This window comes from Melanerpes formicivorus, unplaced genomic scaffold (genome assembly GCF_026170545.1).
Source record: "Melanerpes formicivorus ecotype bairdi unplaced genomic scaffold, bMelFor1.0.p_v2 SCAF_34, whole genome shotgun sequence".
Taxonomy (NCBI): Eukaryota; Metazoa; Chordata; class Aves; order Piciformes; family Picidae; genus Melanerpes; species Melanerpes formicivorus.
The window spans coordinates 4,140,945-4,163,072 of NW_027142386.1; the positions used below are offsets into that span (position 1 = coordinate 4,140,945).

The following is a 22,128-nucleotide window of genomic DNA, read 5'->3' on the forward strand; positions in this document are numbered from 1 at the left end:
TGCCCAGGCAGCCAAGAAGGCCAATGGCATCCTGGCCTGCATCAGGAACAGTGTGGCCAGCAGGAGCAGGGAAGTCATTGTGCCCTGTGCTCAGCAGTGGTTAGGCCACACCTGGAGTCCTGTGTCCAGCTCTGGGCTCCTCAGGTTAGGAAAGATGTTGAGATGCTGGAAGGTGTCCAGAGGAGGGCAACAAAGCTGGGGAGGGGTCTGGAGCACAGCCCTGTGAGGAGAGGCTGAGGGAGCTGGGGTTGCTTAGCCTGGAGAAGAGGAGGCTCAGGGGAGACCTTCTTGCTCTCTGCAACTCCCTGAAGGGAGGTTGTGGCCAGGTGGGGGTTGGTCTCTTCTCCCAGGCACCCAGCACCAGAACAAGAGGACACAGTCTCAAGCTGTGCCAGGGGAGGGTCAGTCTGGAGGTGAGGAATAAGTTCTTCCCAGACACAGAGATTGGCCACTGGGATGTGCTGCCCAGGGAGGTGGTGGAGTCACCATCACTGGAGGTGTTTAGGGAGAGCCTGGATGAGGCACTTGGTGCCATGGTTGAGTTGATCAGGTGGTGTTGGGTGATAGGTTGGACTGGATGATCTCAAAGGTCTTTTCCAGCCTGGTTAATTCTGTATTCTGTATTCTATTCTATTCTATCAAGGAGAGAAAAGAGCCACAGAATGAGGCTGGAGAGCCCTTGCAAGGCTGGCAGCCTGAATGGGTCATGATCCCAACGCAATCCTCACTAGCCAAGGAGAATAGAATCCCTCAGCCCAAGGAGGAGATTCTGAAAGCAAAACCTGCTAAAGAAACTCCTTCTGGTGGGGGAGAAGCTGGGCAGGAGCCAGCAATGGGCACTGGCAGCACAGGAGGCCAAGGACAGCCTGGGCAGCATCCAAAGCAGTGTGGCCAGAGCTGGAGAGAGAGGATCCTGCCCCTCTGCTCTGCTCTGGGGAGACCTCACCTGCAGGGCTGTGCCCAGATAGGGGACCCCAAACACAAGAGGGACCTGGAGCTGCTGGAGAGGGTCCAGAGGAGGCTACAAAGATGATCAGAGGGTTGGAGAACCTCTGCTATGGGGCCAGGCTGGGAGAGTTGTGGCTGTTCAGCCTGGAGAAGAGAAGGCTCCAGGGAGACCTTAGAGCTGCATTTCAATACCTGAAGGAGACCTCCAGGCAGGCTGGGGAGGGACTGCTCAGAAGGGCCTGAAGGGATAGGTTGAGAGGCAAGGGTTTGGAACTGGAGCAGGGCAGAGTTAGGTTGGACACCAGGAGGAAGTTCTGCACAGTGAGGCTGGGGAGACACTGGGACAGGCTGCCCAGGGAGGTGGTGGAGGCTCCATCCCTGCAGACACTCAAGATCAGGCTGGCTGTGTCCCTGGGCAGCCTGCTCCAATTGGAGCTGTCCCTGCTGAGTGCAGGGGTCTTGGACAAGATGCCCTTGGAGGATCCCTTCCCACCTGCTGCACTCTGGGTGATTTTCCATCCAAACCTCACCAGGCTGCTCCTGGCTCTGGAGCCACCCACTTGGGGTGGCTGTGAGGCTTGGATCCTGCTGAAGAGGAGAGCTGAATCATTCCAGGCTCTTCCAGAGCTCATCAAGTGAATGGGAAGCTTTTGTCTTCCATTGGTTTTTGCCTTCCACAAACTGGTATTTATAGAGCAGGCTCTTGGAGAGGTCATGGACTGCAGAGGAGAGAAACTCCTTCTAGTCTCTCTTTTCCTCCTACACGAAGCACGCCTCAGCCACTTGAGAACATCCCAGAGCCCCTGGAGCAGCTCAGATATTGAAAAGCAAACAAGATACAAATTAATCTGCAAAGGAAAGAGAGGAGCTTGGGCAAAGCAAAGCCCTCTGCACGAGGCAACATTTAACCCTGATGTCACTGAGAGATGAAAGGATCCCAGAGCTGAGCATGGAGGAAAGGGAGCTCTGGAGAGCACCCAGTCCAAGCCCCCTGCCCCACCAGGGGCACCCACAGCATCCTGCCCAGCAGCACAGTGCCGAGGGGGGGTTGGAAGCTCTCCTCCACACCAGGAGACTCCACAACCTCTCTGGGCAGCCTGCTCCAGGCCTCCAGCACCCTCACAACAAACAACTTTCTCCTCAGGGGCAAACAGAACCTCCTGGCTGCCACTTTGTGCCCCTTGCCCCTTGGCCTGGCCCTGGGCACCACTCAGCAGAGTCTGGCCCCAGCCTCTTGCCCCCCACAGCTCCTTCAGCTCTTGCTGAGCATTGCTCAGCTCCCCTCTGGGGCTGCTCTTCTGCAGGCTCTCAGCCCCAGGGCTCTCAGCCTTTGCTGCTGCCAGAGCTGCTCCAGGCCCCTCAGCAGCTTCCCAGCCTGCCCTGGACTCTCTCCAGCACTTTCCTGGCCCTCTGCAACTGGGGAGCCCAGAGCTGGAAACAGGGCTGCAGATTTGGGCAGAGCAGAGGGGCAGGAGAACCTCCCTTTGCCCTGCTGCCCACACTCTTCTCCATGCCCCTCAGGACACCACTGGATCCTTCTTGGCCCCCAGGGCACACTGCTGGCTCCTGGGCACCTTCTTGTCCCCCAGCACTCCCAGCTCCTTCTCCTGGAGCTGCTCCCCAGCAGGTTCCCCTCCCCTGTGCTGCTGCAGGAGGTTGTTGCTCCCCAGGGGCAGGACCCTGCCCTTGCCCTGCTTGCTCTCCAGGAGGTTCCTCTCCCCCAGCTCTCATCCTGCCCAGGGCTCCCTGGCTGCCAGCACAGCCTGGGGGGGTCACCTCTCCTCCCAGCTTGGTCCCATCAGCAAACTGCCTGAGGGTTCACTTTTACCCTCACCCAGGGCAATGATGAAGGTTTTGACCAAGCCTGGAGCCAGTCCTGAGCCCTGGGGAGCACAGGAAGCCTTCAGCCTCCCCATGGGCTCTGCATCCTCAGGACTGGCATCATTCACCTTCTGCCTTTACACCTCCCAGCAGGGAGCATTGACCTCCACACTGATCCTTGATTAGCCTGCAGCTGCTCCCAGCACAGAGCTTTGGAGGTTGATGAAAGGGCAGAGCCAGAGGGAGTCAGCACCATGGAGTCAGTAGGTGCTGACCCTTGGCTCTGACCTCTCACAGGGCTTTGCCTTCTTTAATTGGACACTGGCCACTTCCTGCTGCTCTAGGGTGGAGAACAAAGGATGAAGAGCTGGTTTGATGCACTCATTTCCACCTTACTGCAATGGCTACAGCTTCACCTTGCCCTGCTCTTTGCCCAGGGCCTGCCCTTGGGTCACAACAACCCCAGGAAGGCTCCAGGCTGGGGGCAGAGTGGCTGGAAACTGCCTGGTGGCAAAGGCTCTGGGGGTGCTGGGTGCCAGCAGCTGGAGAGGAGCCAGGGGGTGCCCAGGTGGCCAAGGAGGTCACCAGCAGCCTGGCCTGGGGCAGCAATGGTGTGGGCAGCAGGAGCAGGGCAGGGATTGTGCCCCTGGGCACTGTTGAGGCTGCACCTCTAAGCCTGGGTTCAGTTTTGAGCTCCTCACTCCAAGGAGAACATTCTGAGTCACTGGGGCTGGAAGGGACCCTCCAAGGGCACCTTGTCCAACCCCCCTGCACTCAGCAGGGACACCTCCAGCAGGGTCAGGCTGCCCAGGGACACAGCAAGGCTGATCTCCAGGGCTGGAGCCTCAAGCTCAACCTGAGCAACCTGTCCCAGTGTCTCAGCAGCCTCCCTGTGCAGAGCTTGCTCCTGATGTCCAACCTAAACCTGCCCTGCTCCACTTCCAAACCCTTGCCCCAGACACTGAGGTGCTGGATCACAGGACATGGATCATGATCCCAAGCCAGCATCCTCCCAGCTTCCCACCAAGGTGGTTTGCAGCTCCATGGAGAGGCACAGATCATGTATGGGACAGGACTGGACCTCAGGGAGGTCAGACTGGATCTCAGGAAGTTGAGGCTGGACCTTAGGAAGTTGAGCCTGGATCTTAGGAGGAAGATCTTCAGTATGAGGGTGGTGAGACCCTGGCACAGGCTGCCCAGGGAGGCTGTGGCTGCCTCCTCCCTGGAGGTGTTCAAGGCCAGGCTGGATGTGGCCTTGAGCAGCCTGGGCTGGTGTGAGGTGTCCCTGCCCATGGCAGGGGGCTGGAGCTGGATGATCAGGCCCAGCCAGCATGGATTTAGGAAGGGCAGGTCCTGCCTGACCAACCTGATCTCCTTCCATGCCCAGGGGACTGCCTGGTGGATGTGGGGCAGGCTGTGGATGTGGTCTGCCTGGACCTCAGCAAGGCCTTTGACACCGTCCCCCACAGCAAACTGCTGGCCAAGCTGCCAGCCCCTGGCTGGGACAGCAGCACTCTGAGCTGGGTTAGGAACTGGCTGGAGGCTGAGCCCAGAGAGTGGTGGTGAATGGTGCCACAGCCAGCTGGCAGCCAGGCACCAGTGGTGTGCCCCAGGGAGCAGTGCTGGGCCCTGTGCTCTTTAACATCTTTATTGATGGTCTGGATGAGGGCATTGAGTCCATCAGCAGTACATTTGCTGATGACACCAAGCTGGGGGCAGGAGTTGATCTGCTGGAGGGTAGGAGAGGCTCTGCAGAGGGACCTGGACAGGCTGGACAGATGGGCAGAGGCCAAGGGCAGGAGATTGAACACATCCAAGTGCCAGGTGCTGCACATTGGCCACAGCAACCCCAGGCAGTGCTACAGGCTGGGGTCAGAGTGGCTGAGAGCAGCCAGGCAGAGAGGGACCTGGGGGTGCTGGTTGATGGTAGGCTGAACATGAGCCTGCAGTGTGCCCAGGGGGCCAAGAAGGCCAATGGCATCCTGGCCTGCATCAGGAAGAGTGTGGCCAGCAGGAGCAGGGAGGTCATTCTGCCCCTGGACACTGCACTGGTTAGGCCACACCTGGAGTCCTGTGTCCAGTTCTGGGCTCCTCAGTTTAGGAAGGAGGTTGAGCTGCTGGAAGGTGTCCAGAGAAGGGCAACAAAGTTGGTGAGGGGCTTGGAACACAGCCCTGTGAGGAGAGGCTGAGGGAGCTGGGGTTGCTTAGCCTGGAGAAGAGGAGACTCAGGGATGACCTTATTGCTCTCTACAACTACCTGAAGGGAGGTTGTAGACAGGCAGAGGTTGGTCTCTTCTCCCAGGCAACCAGCACCAGAACAAGAGGACACAGTCTCAGGCTGTGCCAGGGGAGGCTTAGGCTGGAGGCTAGGAGGAAGTTCTACACAGAGAGAGTGATTGCCCATTGGAATGGGCTGCCTGGGGAGGTGGTGGAGTCACCATCACTGGAGGTGCTCAGGAGGAGACTTGCTGGGGTGCTTGGTGCCATGGGTTTGTTGTTTAGGTGGTGTTGGATGATAGGTTGGATGTGATGATCTTGAAGGTCTCTTCCAACCTGGTCTATTCTATTCTATTCTATTCTATTCTATTCTATTCTATTCTATTCTATTCTATTCTATTCTATTCTGTTCTGTTCTATTCTATCTTGAAGGTCCCTTCCAACCTAAGCCATTCTGTGATGGCAAAGAGCCCAAGTCCAGAGATGAGAGCTATCATCACACCCTCTCTTCTCCAAGCTCAAGGCATTGTCACCTCCCCACATCCCCAGTGCCAACCAACCCTTTCCCCTCTTTGGATCAGCAATCTGAGGACAAGTTTCTCACTCCAGCTTTCTGCTGGCAACTGCTGGGGGGGGTGAAGCTGCTTCTGGAGCTGACAGCCCCTGACAACACAGATGGCCATTTATAACTTAATTCCCTTCAAAAACTTGACAGCAGCAAATCTGATTTATATTTAAAAGCTGGAAATGAGGAGCAGATGGGAAGAAGGAGCTTCCTTCAGCTGAGGAGCAGGGAGCAGCAGGGCCAGAAAGTGCTCCAAGAACCACTTGGTATTCAGCAGCAGCCCTGCCCTGCCTGCCATCGCTGCTCTGCCTCCCCAGTTTAAGAGCCTCACGTTGGCATCTTAATGGGGAAGGCAACAGGAGGCTCCTGTGATGAGTTCTCAACCCCCTGCCAGGCAGATGGAAGCAGTGGCCTCCAGGATGGCCTCTTCTCACCCCACTTCTGGGCCACTTTGCATCTCCCAGCAGGGGCACAGCAGAAGCTCATTTGCATGCTTTTGGAGAAAGCACTTGAGGAACCTGTGGAGCATCACAGCCAGCACGGGGCACAAAGTTCTCCCTCCTTCAGCCAGGTTACAGCCAGCCCAGGGGGGAGGGGGAAAAGAACCTAGCCCCAGGGGGACAAAGAAACCTGACCCAGGTGGGCACAGAGTCATGGAAGTGTCAGGGCTGGAAGGGACCTCAGGGCTCAGCCAGGTCCAACCCCCTGCCATGGGCAGGGACACCTCACACCACAGCAGGTTGCTCACAGCCACATCCAGCCTGGCTGCAAACACCTCCAGGCAGGAGGCTGCCACCACCTCCCTGGGCAACCTGTGCCAGGCTCTCACCACCCTCCTGGGGAACAACTTCTTCCTCACATCCAATCTCAATCTCCCCACTTCTAGTTCTGCTCCATCCCTCCCAGTCCTATCCCTCCCTGACACCCTCACAAGTCCCTCCCCAGCTTTCCTGTAGCCCCCTGCAGATCCTGCAAGGCCACAATTAGGTCTCCTCAGAGCCTTCTCCTCTCCAGCCTGCACAACCCCAACTCCCTCAGTCTGTCCTCACAGCAGAGCATCTCCAGCCCTCTGCTCCTCCTCATGGCCCTTCTCTGGACACCTTCCAGCACCTCCAGATCCTTCCTGGCACAGAGGCTCCAGAGCTGGTCCCAGAGCTCCAGGCAGGGTACTGCATCCAGCACCCCATGGGTTCTACCCCCCTGGGAGTTCCATCCCTCCCCATGGAGCTCCCTGGGTTCCAGCCCCCTGTGTGAAGCCCTGGAGCTCCACCACCCACCTGTGGAAGCAGCAGGGAGCAAACTATGCCCAAAGTGGCCTCGAAGTTGTCCTTGAGCCAGAGGCCGACGGCGTGGATGCAGCCTCGCACGTGGATGACGTCCAGGAGCTCCAGGCGCTGCAGGGGGAGGGGAGGGAAGGGGCAAAGCCATCAGGAAGCCTGAGGAGGGCAGATTGAGGCTGCACACGAGGAAGAAATGCTTCACAGTGAGGCTGGGGAGAGCCTGGCACAGGTTGCCCAGGGAAGCTATGGCTGCCCCCTCCCTGGAGGTGCTCAAGGCCAGGCTGGATGAGGCTCTGGGCAAGCTGGGCTGGGGGGAGGTGTTCCTGCCCATGGCAGGGGGCTGGCACTGGCTGAGCTTTGAGATCCCTTCCAGGCCAAACCCAGTCCATGAGTCTATGAATCACTGGGATGTTGAGTTTGGAGAGGTGGTTTCTTGCAGGCCCCAGGAGTGTTTGGATTTCTTTGACTGCACCCTGGCTTTCCCTGCCAGAAACCTGTCCCTGGGAGCTAGAGACCATCTGCAGGGAGGTGCTGCAGCTTTCTGCTGTGAGACAGCCCTGAGGCCAGCCTTGAAGGCCTCCAAGTTAGCTTCTCTCCTGCCACCCAGCCTCCAAACCCCACCCAGGACCAGCATTTCCTTGGGCAGATGTGAAAGGGTCACAGCAAAGCCTCTAGGGACTACCCCAGTGTGCCATGAGCCTGGCTGTGCCCTGTGAGGCTGAGCAGCACCCTGGGATACCAGGGGAAAGCAAGGAAAACTGCCAGGAAGCCAACAGTGCCCTGGGGGGCATGGAGATAGTGTGGGCAGCAGGGTGAGGGAGGTTCTCCTGACCCTCTGTTCTGCCCTGGGGAGGACACAGCTGCAGCCCTGGCTCCAGCTCTGGGCTCCCCAGGTGCAGAGGGACAGGGAAGTGCTGGGGAGAGCCCAGGGCAGGCTGGGAAGCTGCTGAGGGGCCTGGAGCAGCTCTGGCAGCAGCAAAGGCTGAGAGCCCTGGGGCTGAGAGCCTGCAGAAGAGCAGCCCCAGAGGGGAGCTGAGCAATGCTCAGCAAGAGCTGAAGGAGCTGTGGGGGGCAAGAGGCTGGGGCCAGGCTCTGCTGAGTGGTGCCCAGGGCCAGGCCAAGGGGCAAGGGGCACAAAGTGGCAGCCAGGAGGTTCTGTTTGCCCCTGAGGAGAAAGTTGTTTGTTGTGAGGGTGCTGGAGGCCTGGAGCAGGCTGCCCAGAGAGGTTGTGGAGTCTGCTGGTGTGGAGAGCTTCCAACCCCCCCTGGGCATTGTGCTGCTGGGCAAGCTGCTGTGGGTGCCCCTGGTGGGGCAGGGGGGTTGGACTGGGTGCTCTCCAGAGCTCCCTTCCCACCCCCAGCAGCTGGGATCTGAGGATTCTTTATGAGGAAGAATGAATCTGAGGCCAGCTGCAGTCAGAGCCATCCTGGGTGGGGAAGGTGTGCAGGGAAGAGGTTCATGTGAGGGGCGCTGGGGAAGGAGGCTGAACTCTGCCCTGTGTGAAGGAGCAAGTCCTCCTTACCTCTTTGTTGATGGTCCTGTACCCACACAAGGTGTTAATGACTCCTGCAGGGACCTGAGGACAGAGAATCATGGAACAGGCTTAGCCCTGAGGAAGCCAAAGGGGAAGTATTTAAACCCCAGGGAGAAAAGTTAAAGCCCAGAAGAACTTCAAGCTGCTTCAACCATTCCATGCAGCAGAAGGCAAGCAGCTCCCCCCCAGCCCTCCCTTTGCTGCTTCTTGCCCAGCAGCAATGCTGACTCCATCAGTGCTGGCAGCAGGTTGTTGGCATGTGTGTCTTTCCTCTCTTTCCAACCAATTTTGTCTCTGGTTTCTGCATGGTAGAGGTTGGAAGGCAGCTCTGGAGCTCATCCAGTCCAACCCCCCCTGGCTCCAGCAGGGCACCCACAGCAGCTTGCTGAGGGGCACAGGAGGTGAAGAATGGATCCAAGGGAGCCTGACCCTGGGAGAAAGGCTTCAAGGTGTGAAACCTGGAAGGCTCAGGGGGGCAGAGAGGATCTTATTTGCTAGAGAGCTTCAACACATTACAGAATCCTCAGATCCCAGGGTGGTAGAGCTGGGAAGGCAGCTCTGGAGAGCACCCAGTCCAACTCCCCCTGCCCCACCAGGGGCACCCACAGCACCCTGCCCAGCAGCACAATGCCCAGGGGGGGTTGGAAGCTCTCCACACCAGCAGACTCCACAACCTCTCTGGGCAGCCTGCTCCAGGCCTCCAGCACCCTCACACCAAACAACTTTCTCCTCAGGGGCAAACAGAACCTCCTGGCTGACACTTTGTGCCCCTTGCCCCTTGGCCTGGCCCTGGGCACCACTCAGCAGAGCCTGGCCCCAGCCTCTTGCCCCCCACAGCTCCTTCAGCTCTTGCTGAGCATTGCTCAGCTCCCCTCTGGGGCTGCTCTTCTGCAGGCTCTCAGCCCCAGGGCTCTCAGCCTTTGCTGCTGCCAGAGCTGCTCCAGGAGGGGTCAGGCAGTGCTCAGGGGAGGTGGTGGAGGCTGTTTTGCGGAAGCCCAGACTGAAAAACAATTAAGGCCTTTTGGGTGCCTCAGCTGGCTCCTTACCTTCCTGACACAGCAGGTGTAGGGCACCCCACAGGCCAGGGGGCCGCTGCCATTGCAGGAGTGGTATTGGTTCACCTCCCAGTCCCGGTACTCATCACCACCACAGCAAGAGAACTGCAGGAGAGAAGGAAAGCAGAGGAGGAGATGTGAACAACCCTTGGACAACTCCAGCCAAGCCATGCATCCAACCTCCAGCCTTGCCCTGAGGGCTGGGGAGCAGGAGGGAGGGGACAGGCTCTGCTCAGCTGCACCTTGGCACAGGCCAAGGGGCAAGGGATGGAAAGTGCAGCCCAGGAGGTTGCAGCTCAGCAGGAGGAGGAACTTCTGCCCTGGGAGGCTGCCAGAGGCCTGGAGCAGGCTGCCCAGAGAGGTTGTGGAGTCTCCTTGTGTGGAGCCTTTGCAGCCCTGTCTGGATGTGTTCCTGTGTGCCCTGGGCTGGGTTCTGTGCTCTGGCAGGGGGCTTGGGCTGGATGAGCTTTGGAGGTCCCTTCCAAGCCCTAACCTCCTGGGAGCTGTGACTCTGTGTCCTTAGAGGTAGGTGGTTTGCCTGATCTCCTGAAAAGCAGTGGCTTGATCCCCAGGTGTGCACAGCACCCAGGTGTGCCCAGGCACCAGAAAGGGTAAAGTGGAGCCCCTTGCCACACAGAGCCTTCCCAAAGGGCATGCCCAGGCTTCAAATCCCCAAGGAGGCACAACTTGCACCTCCTGGGGCAAGGCAGATGTTTGGGCAGGACTTGCAGAAGAGGAGAACCTCCATAGCTGAAGGTTTGCAGCTCTTCCCCATCAACTCTTTATCCCTCTGCAAGGAAAAGGAGAGCCCAGGAGTGCTCATAGCAAAGATGCTTTCACTCTGGCACTGTGATGCCCCTGGGGTGGTGGCAACATGAGGAGAAACTGGACACGTCCAGAACCCTGAGCCCAGAGCTGGGCTCCCCAGGTGCAGAGGGACAGGGAAGTGCTGGAGAGAGTCCAGGGCAGGCTGGGAAGCTGCTGAGGGGCCTGGAGCAGCTCTGGCAGCAGCAAAGGCTGAGAGCTCTGGGGCTGAGAGCCTGCAGAAGAGCAGCCCCAGAGGGGAGCTGAGCAATGCTCAGCAAGAGCTGAAGGAGCTGTGGGGAGCAAGAGGCTGGGGCCAGGCTCTGCTGAGTGGTGCCCAGGGCCAGGCCAAGGGGCAAGGGGCACAAAGTGGCAGCCAGGAGGTTCTGTTTGCCCCTGAGGAGAAAGTTGTTTGGTGTGAGGGTGCTGGAGGCCTGGAGCAGGCTGCCCAGAGAGGTTGTGGAGTCTGCTGGGGGGGAGAGCTTCCAACCCCCCCTGGGCACTGTGCTGCTGGGCAAGCTGCTGTGGGTGCCCCTGGTGGGGCAGGGGGGGGTTGGAGTGGGTGAGCTCCAGAGCTGCCTTCCCACCCCCAGCAGGCTGGGATCTGAGGATTCTCTCCTGGAATTCATCCTTCAGAGGCAGGGGAGCTGAGGCTCATTCATGTTTCTCTGATTTAATTACAGGTGACTAATCCCACCCCCCCTCCTCCTCCCCCTCCTCCCAGGGCAGGCAGGCAGGGGAAGGCTCTCTCAGCACCTCCAGTGAATGTCTTTGGTTGCTCTTGCCGGCAGCTGGGGCCAGTTGGTGCCATCTGACAAGATGCTAATAAGCTCCTGCAGTCTACCAGGGACTTCTCTTCCCGTCAAGATAAATTAGAGATCAAATCCTGCAGCTACAAAGGAGCAGAGGGAGAGAGAGAGAGAGGGGAGGGGGGGAAACCACAATCCACAAAAGCTTCTTTTTGTCTTCTGTTCTGACAATGGGAAATTAAAAAATAGGAGAAAAAGAGTGGGGGGGGGATCAAAAAACTTTAATGAAAGTCATCTTCTGTTCTCCCCAGAATCCAAGCTGGGTTTAGTCTGCATCAAGGCCTCCCTTCTCCTGGTAAACAAGCTGGAAACTTTCCATTTGCTCCTGCAGAGAAGAGCCTGAGGTGGGCAGGAGAGGTCTGAGTGCTTGATGAGCCACAGCAACAAAAATCACTGCTCCCCCCCCTGGCTCTGAGCCCTGAGCTCTGCAAGGAGCAGAGAATCACAGAATGGTCCAGGCTGAACACCCCCAGCTCCCTCAGCCTCTCCTCACAGGGCTGTGCTCCAGACCCCTCCCCAGCCTTGTGCCCCAGCCCCTTCCCAGCCTTGTGCCCCAGACCCCTCCCAGCCTTGTGCCCCAGCCCCCTCCCAGCCTTGTGCCCCAGCCTCCTTCCCAGCTTTGTGCCCCAGACCCTTTCCAGCCTTGTGCCCCAGACCCCTCCCCAGCCTTGTGCCCCAGACCCCTCCCCAGCCTTGTGCCCCAGACCCCTCCCAGCCTTGAGCCCCAGACCCCTCCCCAGCCTCATTGCCCTTCTCTGGACACCTTCAAGTCTCTCAATGTCCTTCTTGAGCTGAGGAGCCCAGAACTGGACACAGGACTCCAGGTGTGGCCTAACCAGTGCTGAGCACAGGGCACAATGACCTCCCTGCTCCTGCTGGCCACACTCTTCCTGACCCAGGCCAGGATGCCATTGGCCTTCTTGGCCACCTGGGCACACTGCTGGCTCATGTTCAGCTGCTGACATCCACTACCCCCAGGTCTCTCTCTGCCTGGCTGCTCTCAGCCATTCTGACCCCAGCCTGTAGAGCTGCATGGGGTTGGGAATGGTCCAGCCCAGAAGGGACCTCCAAAGCTCAGCCAGTCCAACCCCTCCCCTGCACTCAGCAGGGACATCCCCAACCAGATCAGGTTGCCCAGAGCCCTGTCCAGCTTCACCTTGAATATCTCCAGGGATGGAGCCTTAAGCACCTCCCAGGGCAACCTGCTGCAGTGTTCCACCACCCTCATGGTGCAGAGCCTGCTCCTCACATCCAACCTCAATCCTCTCTTCTCCAGCTCAAAGCCATTGTCCCTGGTCCTGTTCCTGCAGGCCTCTGCAAACAGTCTCTCTTCATCCTCCCTGCAACCCTTCCAGGTACTGGCAGGTTGCTTTTAGGTTTCCCCAGAGCCTTCTCTTCTCCAGGCTGAACACCCCCAGCTCCCTCAGCCTCAGGCAGAGCAGAGGGGCAGGAGAACCTCCCCAGCCCTGCTGGCCACACTTCTCTCAATACCCCCCAGGATCTCATTGACTCTCTTGGCTGCAAGAGCACTTTGCTGTCCCATGAAGAACTTGCTGCCTGCCAGCACTCCAAGGTCTTTCTCCATGGGGCTGCTGTCCAGCAGGACAAGTCCTGGTCTGTGCTGGTGCCTGGGGTTGGTCCTCCCCAGATGCAGGACCCTCCACTTGTCCTGGCTGACCTTCCTGAGGTTCCCCTCTGCCCAGCTCTCAGCCTGGGGTTGGTCCTACCCAGATGCTGGACCCTCCACTTATCCTGCTTGACCTTCCTGAGGTTCCCCTCTGTCCAGCTCTCAGCCTGTCTGGATCTCCTGGCAGCACAGTCTGAGAGGTTCCTTAACGACTTGGAGCTCAGAGCTGCTTGGCTTTGAGCAAAGCACCACAGCCCCAGCAGCTCTTTGAAATTCAGCTCCTGGGCTCAGCCAAGTGCTCTGAGCCTTCCTCTTCCACCTGGGCTCAGCAAACCATTCTGAGCAGCATCAAGTGGGGAGCAGTGGAGAGCTGCAGTCGGTGACTTGCATCAGAGCTGGGCTTTTGAGTCATCATCCTCATCTCCAGCCTCACATCCAGGGCTGCAAAGGGCAGGGGATCAAAGCATGTTTTGATTTCCTTGAGGGCAATTTATTCCCATCTCTGCTTGCTCACAGCCAGCCAGAGCCAGAAGGTGTTGACAGGTAAAACCACATTATCTCCCAGAGGAAGATCATCATCACAGCCTTGCCTGGCTGGAAAAGACCTTCAGATGTGAATCATCAGACCCAAGCCTCACCACACAGCTCCCTGTACACAACTGCCAGGCTAGACTGCAGCATCACTACCAAGGCTGCCACCCTGGACCACCATGAAAGGTTATTTCTGCTGCCTGACACTGGTTTCAAAGTGTGCAGGCAGCTGGCTCTGCTTTCAAGCAGGGAATTGGTTGGGTTGGAAGGCTGAGGATGGCTGGGGAGGGACTGCTCAGGCTCTCAGGTAGTGATAGGACTAGGGGGAAGGGAATGAAGCTGGAGGTGGGGAGATTGAGGCTGGAGGTGAGGAGGAAGTTCTTCCCCATGAGAGTGGTGAAGCCCTGGAATGTGTTGTCCAGGGAGGTGGTTGAGGCCCCAGCCCCAGAGGTGTTTAAGCCCAGGCTGGCTGAGGCTGTGGCCAGGCTGATCTAGTGTGGGGTGTCCCTGCCCATGGCAGGGGGGTTGGAGCTAGATGATCCTTGTGGTCCCTTCCAACCCTGACTGATACTATGATACTAAAAGCCTTCTGAGAGCATCCAAGCCCAACCAGCAACCCAACCCACCCCCCATGGCCACCAAACCATGGCTCCAATGAGTCCATGTTGAGGCCAGCCTCAGCCAGCCCTGCTCTGGCTCCTTCTCCTTGCCCTTGCCCCTGCACAGCTGCTCTTGCAGCAGCTTGCAGCTGACCTCAGGGGATGCAGCTCCAGCTTGGCCCTTCCCAGGGCTTTGCAGAGGAGGTTTGCTGAAGGGATTTCATGGACTCATAACAAGATAGAATTGATTGGGCTGGAAAAAGCCTCCAGGATCACCCAGCCCAGCATCAACCCAGCACCACCATGGCCCCCAAACCATGGCCCCAAGTGCCATGGCCACAAGGTTCTGGAACCCCTCCAGGCATGGGGACTCCTCCACCTCCCTGGGCAGCCTGGGACAATCCCTGAGCACTCTGGCAGCAATGAAATTTTCCCTCCTCTCCACCCTGACCCTCCCCTGGCACAGCTTCAGGCCATTCAGGAGGACCACCTTGGACAAGGTGACCTTGCAGAGCCCTTTGCAACCTGATGCATCCTGTGCCCCTTGTTTGCAGAGCTGCCTGGGCATGGCAGGGACCTCCAAGGAGCCCTGGGTTTGGAGCCTGGGGGCTGAGAAGCCTTCTCCATGGGCACCCCATCCATGTTGCTGCATCCCCTGAGGTCAGCAGCAAGCTGCTGCAAGAGCAGCTGTGCAGGGGCAAGGGAAAGGAGGAGGAGCCAGAGCAGGGCTGGCTGAGGCTGGCCTCAGCATGGACTCATTGCTTGTGGCAGCATCCATTTGTCATTCACACTGAGAGCCTGGATCAGAGCATCACAGAATAATTATTGAGGCTGGGGAAGACCTCTGAGATCCTCAGCCCACAACCTGACAGCACCACATCAGCTTCAGAGGGGTTGGAGGAAGCTTCAAAGGCTGAGATCCTCTCACAGGAGACCTTCAGGGGGCTCCCAGCATCATCAAGGTGCTCAGCTGACCCCAGGGAGGATTCCAAGCCAAGAGAGGGGAGCCTGGAGGGCACCACCTTGCCTCACACCCCACCCCATCACAGCAGGAGGAGCTGCCCTGGCTCCTCTGCTTCAAAGCAAGAAATAAGCCTCAGGTAGTTAGGATGCTCTGAGCCATAATGAAAGGGGAGACATCAAACTGAGGTGAGATCAGGCAAAGCTGAGCTGGAGGCTGTCAGGTTCGTCTCCTCATGATCACACAATCACAGAATCATGGAACCAACCAGGTTGGAAAAGGCCTCAGGGATCATCAAGTCCAACCCATCACCTATCCCCTAACACCTCCTGACAGCTGAACCATGGCTCCAAGGGCCACATCCAATCCCCTCTTGAACACCTCCAGGGCTGGGGACTCCACCACCTCCCTGGGCAGCACATCCCAGCGGCCAATTCCTCTTCCTGGGAAGAACTTTCTCCTCACCTCCAGCCTAAACCTCCCCTGGCACAGCTTGAGACTGTGTCCTCTTGTTCTGGTGCTGGCTGCCTGGGAGAAGAGACCAACCCCCACCTGGCTACAACCTCCTTGAGGTTGAGGGAGTTGTAGAGAGCAAGAAGGTCTCCCCTGAGCCTCCTCCTCTCCAGGCTAAGCAACCCCAGCTCCCTCAGCCTCTCCTCACAGGGCTGTGCTCCAGACCCCTCCCCAGCTTTGTTGCCCTTCTCTGGACACCTTCAAGTCTCTCAATGTCCTTCTTGAACTAAAGAGCCCAGAACTGGACACAGGACTCCAGGTGTGGCCTAACCACTGCTGAGCACAGGGCACAATGATTTCCCTGCTCCTGCTGGCCACACTGTTCCTGACCCAGGTCAGGATGCCATTGGCCTTCTTGGCCACCTGGGCACACTGCTGGCTCATGTTCAGCTGCTGTCAACCACTACCCCCAGGTCTCTTTCTGCCTGGCTGCTCTCAGCCATTTTGACCCCAGCCTGTAGAGCTACATGGGGTTGGGAATGGTCCAGCCCAGAAGGGACCTCCAAAGCTCAGCCAGTCCAACCCCTCCCCTGCACTCAGCAGGGACATCCCCAACCAGATCAGGTTGCCCAGAGCCCTGTCCAGCCTCCCCTTGAATACCTCCAGGGATGAAGCCTCAAGCAACTCCCAGGGCAACCTGCTGCAGTGTTCCACCACCCTCATGGTGCAGAACCTGCTCCTCACATCTCCAACCTCAATCTGCTCTTCTCCAGCTCAAGGCCATTGTCCCTGGTCCTGTCCCTGCAGGCCTTTGCAAACAGTCTCTCTTCATCCTTCTTGTAGCCCCCTTCAGGTACTGGCAGGCTGCTCTAAGGTGTCCCCAGAGTCTTCTCTTCTCCAGGCTGAACACCCCCAGCTCCCTCAGCCTGTCCTCATAGCAGAGCTGCTCCAACCCCCTGAGCATTTCCATTGGCCCTCCATCAGGTCCATGTCCTTCCTATCTCTAGCAGGTAAAGCAAATATCCTCACTAAAAACAGAGCAATCCTGCATCCCTCAGACTCCCAGGAATGGCTTCTCACAAGGCTTGGAAAGGCAAATGGGACATTAGAGCCAGCCAAGCTTCTCTGGGCCAGCCACATGCCTCATGGTGTGGGGAGCAGCTCCAGAGCCTGCCTTGGCTCTCTGCTGGCCCTGTGGGCAGGCAGCTTTGCTCTGCTGCAGTGCAGCTCCCTTGGCAGGGCTAGAAGGGCTCTGCTGGGAGGCCAGGCTGGGAGAGTTGGCCTTGGGCAGCCTGGAGAGGAGTAGGCTCCAGGGAGACCTCCTGGTGGCCTTGCAGGGTGCTCAGAAAGCTTTATGGTGTGGGGCAGGAGAAGCTCTTGGGCACCAGGTTCCCATCAAGACTGGGTATGGTCCCTGGCAGGGTGTGGGGCAGGAGAAGCTCTTGGGCACCAGGTTCCCATCAAGACTGGGTATGGTCCATGGCATGGTGTGGGGCAGGAGAAGCTCTTGGGCACCAGGTTCCCATCAAGACTGGGTATGGTCCATGGCATGGTGTGGGGCAGGAGAAGCCCTTGGGCACCAGGTTCCCATCAAGACTGGGTATGGTCCATGGCAGGGTGTGGGGCAGGAGAAGCTCTTGGGCACCAGGTTCCCATCAAGACTGGGTATGGTCCATGGCATGGTGTGGGGCAGGAGAAGCCCTTGGGCACCAGGTTCCCATCAAGACTGGGCAATGTGACTGCCCTGGAATGGGTCATGCTGTGGTGTGGGGCAGGAGAAGCTCTTGGGCACCACTTTGCCATCATGAGTGGGTATGATCTATGGCATAGTGTGGGGCAGGAGAAGGTCTTTGGCACCAGGTTCCCATCAAGACTGGGCAATGTGACTGCCCTGGAATGGTTTCTGGGGTGGTGTGGGGCAGGAGAAGCTCTTGGGCACCAAGTTCCCATCAAGACTGGGTATAGTCCATGGCATGGTGTGGGGCAGGAGAAGCTCTTGGGCACCAGGTTCCCATCAAGACTGGGTATGGTCCCTGGCAGGGTGTGGGGCAGGAGAAGCTCTTGGGCACCAGGTTCCCATCAAGACTGGGTATAGTCCATGGCATGGTGTGGGGCAGGAGAAGCTCTTGGGCACCAGCTTCCCATCAAGACTGCCTATGGTCCATGGCATGGTGTGGGGCAGGAGAAGCTCTTGGGCACCAGGTTCCCATCAAGACTGGGTATGGTCCATGGCATGGTGTGGGGCAGGAGAAGCTCTTGGGCACCACTTTGCCATCATGAGTGGGTATGATCTATGGCATAGTGTGGGGCAGGAGAAGGTCTTTGGCACCAGGTTCCCATCAAGACTGGGCAATGTGACTGCCCTGGAATGGTTTCTGGGGTGGTGTGGGGCAGGAGAAGCTCTTGGGCACCAAGTTCCCATCAAGACTGGGTATAGTCCATAGCATGGTGTGGGGCAGGAGAAGGTCTTTGGCACCAGGTTCCCATCAAGACTGCACACTGTGACTGCCCTGGAATGGTTTCTGGGGTGGTGTGGGGTAGGAGAAGCTCTTGGGCACCAGCTTCCCATCAAGACTGTGCAATGTGACTGCCCTGGAAGGGTTTATGGTGTGGGACAGGAGAAGCTCTTGGGCACCAGGTTCCCATCAAGACTGCGCAATGTGACTGCCCTGGAATGGGTCATGGGGTGGTGTGGAGCAGGAGAAGCTCTTTGCAGGGCACACAGATGGCAGCAGGACTCAAGATAAGACCCAGCAGGGTGGCCTTGGAGAGCAGCACCCCACACAACTGTGCCCCAAAGGGTCATGCACCCCAAGAAAGATCCAGATTCCTTCAGAAGGCTTCCTAGGGATGGGAAGAAGCAAAAAATCCAGGGAAGAAAAACTGAGGCCCAGAGTTAATCATCCCCTTGAAGGACTTCCCAACAAGAGCTCCTCCATGCCACCCTCCCCCATGCCACCCTCCCCCCCCCCCCCCCCCCTCCCAAAAGCAAACCTTTTCCTGCACAAAATCCAAGATGTTCTTGAAGTCAAGGTCATCATAATAGTGTCTGATGCCCTCTTGGATGTTGGAGTGCAAGACTGCATTCATCTGGGGACAGAAGAAGCACAGCCACAGCTCAGATGTGGAAAAGGCAGCAGGAAAACATTGCAAAGCAAGGAGTTGTGGAGAGCAAGAGCTGAGAGCTGGCACCAGAGGGACAGTCCCCAGAGTCCCTGCATTGTGGGGATGGGAAATGGCCTCTGGAGCTCACCCAGTCCAACCCCCCCTGCTCCAGCAGGGGACCCACAGCAGCTGGCCCAGGAGCACAATGGCCAGGGACACCTCCCAGTAGATCAGGTTGCCCAAACCGTATCCAGCCTGGCCTCCAGCACCCCCCAGGCAGGAGGCAGCCACAGCCTCCCTGGGCAGCCTGGGCCAGGCTCTCACCACCCTCACACTGAAGAACTTCTTCCTCAGCTCCACTCTAACCCTGCTCTGCCTCACCTTCAAACCATTCCCCCTTGGCCTGGCTCCAGACCCCCTCAGCAAAAGTCTCTCTGCAGCCTTCCTGCAGGATCCCTTCAGCTCCTGGCAGCAGCTCTGAGGTCCCCCTGGAGCCTTCTCCTCTGCAGGCTGCACAGCCCCAGCTCCCTCAGCCTGTGCTCACAGCAGAGCTGCTCCAGCCCTGGGAGCATCTTTGTGGCCTCCTCTGGCCTCCCTCCAGCAGCTCTGTGTCCTTCTCCTGCTGGGGACCCCAGAGCTGGAGGCAGGATTGGAGGTGAGGTGTGAGCAGAGCAGAGCCCAGGGGCAGAATCCCCTCTGCTGCCCTGCTGCCCACCCTGCTCTGGCTGCAGCCCAGCACACAGCTGCCTTGGGGCTGCAGGAGGCACTGCTGGCTCCTGGGGAGCTGCTCAGCACCCAGCACCCCCAAGGCTCTTTCTGCAGGGCTGCTCTCAACCCACTCTGTCCCCAGCCTGGAGCTGTGCCTGGGGCTGGCCCAAAGCAGCAGCACTGTGCTCATATGGGCTTGCTCCATGTCCCTCTCATCCAGCTCCAGGTTGGTGACCCCAAAGTCAAAGGCAGGCAATGAGGGAGGTCACTGAGCTCAGGATGCTTCAGCCAACTCCATCCAGCAGCTTCCCAGAGCTCTCCAAACCCCTCTGATCCCAGACACACGTGCTGCAGCTGTAGGCAGCTGTGCTGCTCCAGGGAGATCAGATCCCTTGAGTCTTTCCATGCAGAGGACTCCAAGATGTGCTCTGCTCCTGTGACATTCATCAGGAAACACATTCCTAGAGTCACAGAATGGGTTGGGTTAGAAGGGACCTCACAGGTAAGCCAGCTCCAACCCCCTGCCATGGGCAGGGACACCTCCCACCAGCCCAGCTTGCTCAAGGCCTCATCCAGCCTGGCCTTGAACAGCTCCAGGCAGGAGGCAGCCACAACCTCCCTGGGCAACCTGTGCCAGTCTCTCCCCACCCTCACTGCAAAGAATTTCTTCCTCATCTCCAGTCTCAGTCTCCCCCTCTCCCAGCTCAAAGCCACTGTTCCTCCCAGCCCTTGTCCAAAGTCCCTCCCCAGCTCTCCTGGAGCCCCTTTGGGTACTGGATGACTGCTCTGAGGTCTCCCTGGAGCCTTCTCTTCTCCAGGCTGAGGAGCCCCAACTCTCCCAGTGTCTCACCACATCTCTTGCCCCCTCTGGCCGTGGTGCTGGAGCTGGGGGAAGGTTGTGGAGGGTGGAGAGCGATAGTGGTGAGGGCTTGGAACAGGCTGCTCCAGCATTTGCCTCTGAGTCTCTGACAAAGGCATCTATTTTTTTCCCCCCCCCCGAGCTAGAAGCAGGGAAAAGGGAGGTGGGGAGGGGAGGGGGGGGGAGATGGAAATGCTGCTCTTCATAATTCATTCTGACATGAAAATTAGAGGGTGAGCAAAGAGGGAACAGGGAGAAGAACGTGAAAGGAAGAGGAGTGAAGATCCATCAGGGAGGCAAACAAAGCCTGCAGACAGCCAGGGGCTGGCTGGGGAGAGCTGAAGCTGCCTGCAGGGAGCTCTTCCCGGGGAGGTTTGCTAAAATCTGGCTTCCCAGTTTGCCCAGCACTGAAACCAACCCAACAGACAGTGCCCAGGCTTTACCCTGTCCTCCTTCCTTCCTTCTTCTCCCCCCAGACTGCTGCCCCTGTGGTCCTCTGGAGGAGGGCAGCGTGGAGGCAGCCTCGGGAATGAGGTTTGAGGTGGGAGAGAAATGCCACAGGGTTCAGGTGTGAATTTCTTGCTCTTAGCCTCATAGAATGGGTAGGGAAAGCCCTTCCAGATATCCACTCCAAGCACTCTCTGCCTCTGCAAGGGCTGGGGTTAAGCCATAGCCCTCAGCACCACAGCTCTGCAGCTCTGGAACACCTCCAGGGATGGGGATTCAGCCTCCTCCCTGGGCAGCCTGGGCCAGGCTCTGAGAACCCTTTCAGTTAAGAGGCTTCATCTAATGTCCAACCTAAACCTGCCCTGGGGCAACCTGAGGCTGTTTCCTCTTGTCCTGTGCCTTGGCACAAGAGGCCAACCCCCACCTAGCTCCAGCCTCCTCTCTCTCTCAGAGGGAGCCAGAAGTTCTCCCCTCAGCCTCCTCTGCTCCAGGCTCAACCCCCCCAGCTCCCTCAGCTGCTCCTCCCCCCGCCCTCTTCTCCAGACCCTTCCCCACCTTCCTTGCCCTTCTCTGGCCCTGCTCCAGCCCTCAAAGTCCTTCTGGCAGTCAGGAGCCCAACCCTGAGCCCAGCCCTCAAGCTGTGGCCTCCCCAGTGCCCAGCCCAGGGGCACAATCCCTGCCCTGCTCCTGCTGCCCACTCCAGGCCAGGCTGCTGGTGACCTTCTTGGCCACCTGGGCACTGCTGCCTCCTCTCCAGCTGCTGTCACCCAGCACCCCCAGGGCCTTTCCCACCAGGCACTTTCCAGCCTGGAGCCATCCTCGGGGTTGCTGTGCCCCAAGGGCAGGACCCAGCCCTTGGCCCTGCCTTGGTCTTGGCACATCCACCCAGCCTGGCCCAGGTCCCTTCCCCTCACCCACCCAACCCCCATCCTCTCTGCCGCTCTTCCCCCCCCTTCCTCCATCTCCATCTCAATGGAGCCCGTTTCAGTCGGCAGTAGCTGGGAGGCCTCTAAACTCGTCTGTCATCCCTGCTGATTTAATCTGCAATCCAATTAAATGTGGTTTTAATGACTTTAATAAACAACCATTGTTCCACAGGCAGCTTCGCCCCTCCAAGCAGCTTTGGGTCGCGGCGCATCCATCGCTCCTCGGCTCCCTCCTTCCTCCCCTCTCCCTCCCTCATTGTTTGCTGTTTAATTAGGTTGGGATGGCCCCCGTTAAATTTAAATTAAGGCCCCAATTTGAGCACTTAAGCTCAGGCACCAGGCTGCAATCCCTGCTCCTCGATGCTACCACAGCTTCCCGGCTGCATCCTCTGCTCAGCACAGGGTGGTGCTGAGCAGCTCGGCAGCACCGGGGAGGCTCGAAGGGGGAGCCAAGAAGAAGGTGGGCAGAGGGCTGCAGAAGCTCCACTGTGGCTGGGAGAGTTGGGGGTGTTCAGGCTGCAGAAGAGAAGGCTCCAGGGAGACCTCAGAGCAGTCATCCAGTGCCTGCAGGGGCTCCAGGAGAGCTGGGGAGGGACTCTGGGCAAGGGCTGGGAGTGCCAGGATGAGGAACAATGGCTTTGAGCTGGGAGAGGGGAGACTGAGACTGGAGATGAGGAAGAAATTCTTTGCAGTGAGGGTGAGGAGAGCCTGGCACAGGTTGCCCAGGGAGGCTGTGGCTGTCCCCTCCCTGGAGCTGTTCAAGGCCAGGCTGGATGAGGCCTGGAGCAGGCTGGGCTGGTGGGAGGTGTCCCTGCCCATGGCAGGGGGTTGTCACTGGCTGAGCTTTGAGCTCCCTTCCAACCCAACCCATTCTGTGAC

At 58.5% G+C, this 22,128-nt stretch overlaps 1 protein-coding gene across 4 annotated transcripts in view; it reads right to left on the reverse strand.

Annotated features, from left to right (window-relative positions):
* Positions 1-22,128, reverse strand: part of LOC137450259 (tetraspanin-15-like) — a 51,375-nt gene that overhangs the window by 7,052 nt on the left and 22,195 nt on the right. For 2 of the 4 annotated variants that reach the window (XM_068156608.1, XM_068156609.1), the window contains exons 4-7: positions 18,199-18,294; positions 9,412-9,525; positions 8,354-8,407; positions 6,829-6,945 (exon numbers count right to left, since the gene is read on the reverse strand). In XM_068156608.1, coding sequence (XP_068012709.1) covers positions 6,829-6,945; positions 8,354-8,407; positions 9,412-9,525; positions 18,199-18,294 — 381 coding nt within the window. Of the gene's footprint in view, positions 1-1,478; positions 1,668-6,828; positions 6,946-8,353; positions 8,408-9,411; positions 9,526-18,198; positions 18,295-22,128 lie in introns of all 4 variants that reach the window. The other 2 variants (XM_068156607.1, XM_068156610.1) reach the window with 2 other exon arrangements.